General features: G+C 48.3%; 1 protein-coding gene across 1 annotated transcript in view; it reads right to left on the bottom strand.

The window, feature by feature from the left end:
* ITFG1 (integrin alpha FG-GAP repeat containing 1) overlaps positions 1-2,174 on the bottom strand; it is a 48,961-nt gene that overhangs the window by 20,728 nt on the left and 26,059 nt on the right. The window contains exon 7 of the mRNA XM_006764894.2: positions 290-371. Coding sequence (XP_006764957.2) covers positions 290-371 — 82 coding nt within the window. The remainder of the gene's footprint in view (positions 1-289; positions 372-2,174) is intronic.

The raw sequence follows: 2,174 nt of genomic DNA, 5'->3' as shown, positions 1-2,174 counted from the left end.
TCCCTTCCACTGGCTGCAGATACAACGCTCTGGTGTTCACGTCGCCAGAGGCAGGCGAACTCCTTCCGTTATTTTGGTTCCATAACCTGGACATACAAGAACCTTCCCTATAGACAGGCACCCCTGGGCTCGCTCTGTTACTAAACACACGCTGTAAACTGCTGCGCTGCATGAAGGGTCTGCCCACATCAACGCTGACTGGTTCTGAAGGCAGCTGTCTGCTGACCTGGGGAGCCGATCCGACCGGGGCAGAGTTGGGGGTGAAAGTGCAAGACGGAAACTACCTTACCGAAGTCTGCAAACGCTGACTGTCCCACCACCATCATATTTTGAGGTTTTTCAAGTACAGTCCTGCTGGAGAAGTTTCCATCCTGTTAAAGGCAGAATATTTTGGATTAGACTCTATAATTCATTTGTCAGGAGTGAATAAAGCATTTTAACGAAAGCAGGAAATAAGTCACTTTAGGCTTTTGCTGTCCTGCCCCACTTTTACATAACACACAGGGCAGTGCTGTGGGTGGATGAAGCCGTGCAGCTGGCCGGCTTTCCTGTCGGTCCCAGTGTGACACCCTCTACTACATCGTCACCCTAACTGCAGACATGCCGCGCGCCCTCTTCGTCCTGTGCACGGGGGTTTGGGGAAAGCTCAGAGCTATAAAAAATAGCTCCTCCCCTCAAAGGCTTCCGTGCAGTTGGGAGATACGGTCTAAATCAGTGGTCCACGGACCCCTGGTTGGCGACCGCTGGTCTAAATCAGGAAATCAGAATTTCTGAAGGTGACCGATCAGTGGTATAAATAGTAGCAGAGACACGATGCTTTACAGATTTCAAGGGGAAAGATTCTGTTGGAGACAGTTAAGAAAAAATATTAAAATGAGGTGAGAACTGTATTGATTCTTGGTGGTGGTGCAGGTGCAGGTGGAGGTGCAGGCGGTGGTGCAGAAGCAGAAACGGTGTGACTACACTGTTCACTGACAGTCCGCTAACCGCGTGTGCCACTGTGTGCACACGCTAGGAAGTCCTTACATACATTATCCCACTGATCCTCACGAAAGCCTTGGACAAATACATTTCAGAGGTAAGTAAACAGGTGCTTAGATGAGAACTCTTCATACAGACCCGTCTCACATGCAGAACCGCACTCATTGCAATAATAAAAGCTTGAGGCATCTCACTCTGTCCTAAAACCTTTAAAAACGTATACATTTTTAAAAATATGTTTTTATTCATTTTACAAAGAGAGAGAGGGAGAGAGAGGGAAAGAGAAGGGAGGGGAAGGGATAGAGAGAGACATTGATGAGAGAGACACATCAATTGCTGCCTCCTGTACACCCCACACTGGGGATCGAGCCTGCAACCTGGGCATGTGCCCTGACCCAAAATCAAACCGTGACCTCCTGGTTCTTAGGTTGACGTTCAACCACTGAACCACACCGGCCGGGCCACTTACAAGTTTTTAAAAGATCAAATTCCCTTGTTTAGAGTCAGGGCCCTGACTTGGTGTGTGATCGGCCAGGCTGGCGGGTCCTCAGACCCTGTCCCACCCTCTGTAGCCTGAAATCCAACTTTAAGATTGGGGTGATTTATTCTTCATGCATGAACCTTTCATATCACAGAGCAAGCTAAGAATAAATCAAATCAGATCATGACAGCAGTTTGGGAATCTTATACCTGCAATTACAAAATAGTATGTATTGGGGAAAAAACTCTTTAATCTTGGTCAACTTGGCAATAAGTTTAGTATCTGTTTCGTGTGTGTGTGTGTGTGTGTGTGTGAGTGTGTGAGTGTGTGTGTGTGTGTGTGTGAGTGTGTGAGTGTGTGTGTGAGTGTGTGTGAGAGAGAGAGAGAGGGAACAGGAAATCTCATATTATCAAGTGTGTGTAAATAAGGAGCTGAGAGTGGGGGAGCTAGTCTGTCAGATATTATTTTAATATAAACCTGAAGGCAAGGAGGAAAACGTTAGTCTCTTATAAAGAGTTTTCTTTAATAAACCATCAGCTGACATTAACTGACAGCCCCGCCTCTCAAAAGCTGACAGACAGCCCAGCGGGGTAACTGGCGGGTGTAACTGGCAGCTGCCCTGAGCCTGCAGGGGTGGGCGCTGATGCAGGGGCAGGTGCTGATGCAGGGGTGGGCGCTGATGCAGGGGCAGGTGCTGATGCAGGCGGGCGCT

Source organism: Myotis davidii, unplaced genomic scaffold (assembly GCF_000327345.1).
Source record: "Myotis davidii unplaced genomic scaffold, ASM32734v1 scaffold181, whole genome shotgun sequence".
NCBI classification, from domain to species: Eukaryota; Metazoa; Chordata; class Mammalia; order Chiroptera; family Vespertilionidae; genus Myotis; species Myotis davidii.
Note: the sequence above shows the minus strand (reverse complement) of the source record. Positions and strands in the feature narration are given on the sequence as shown.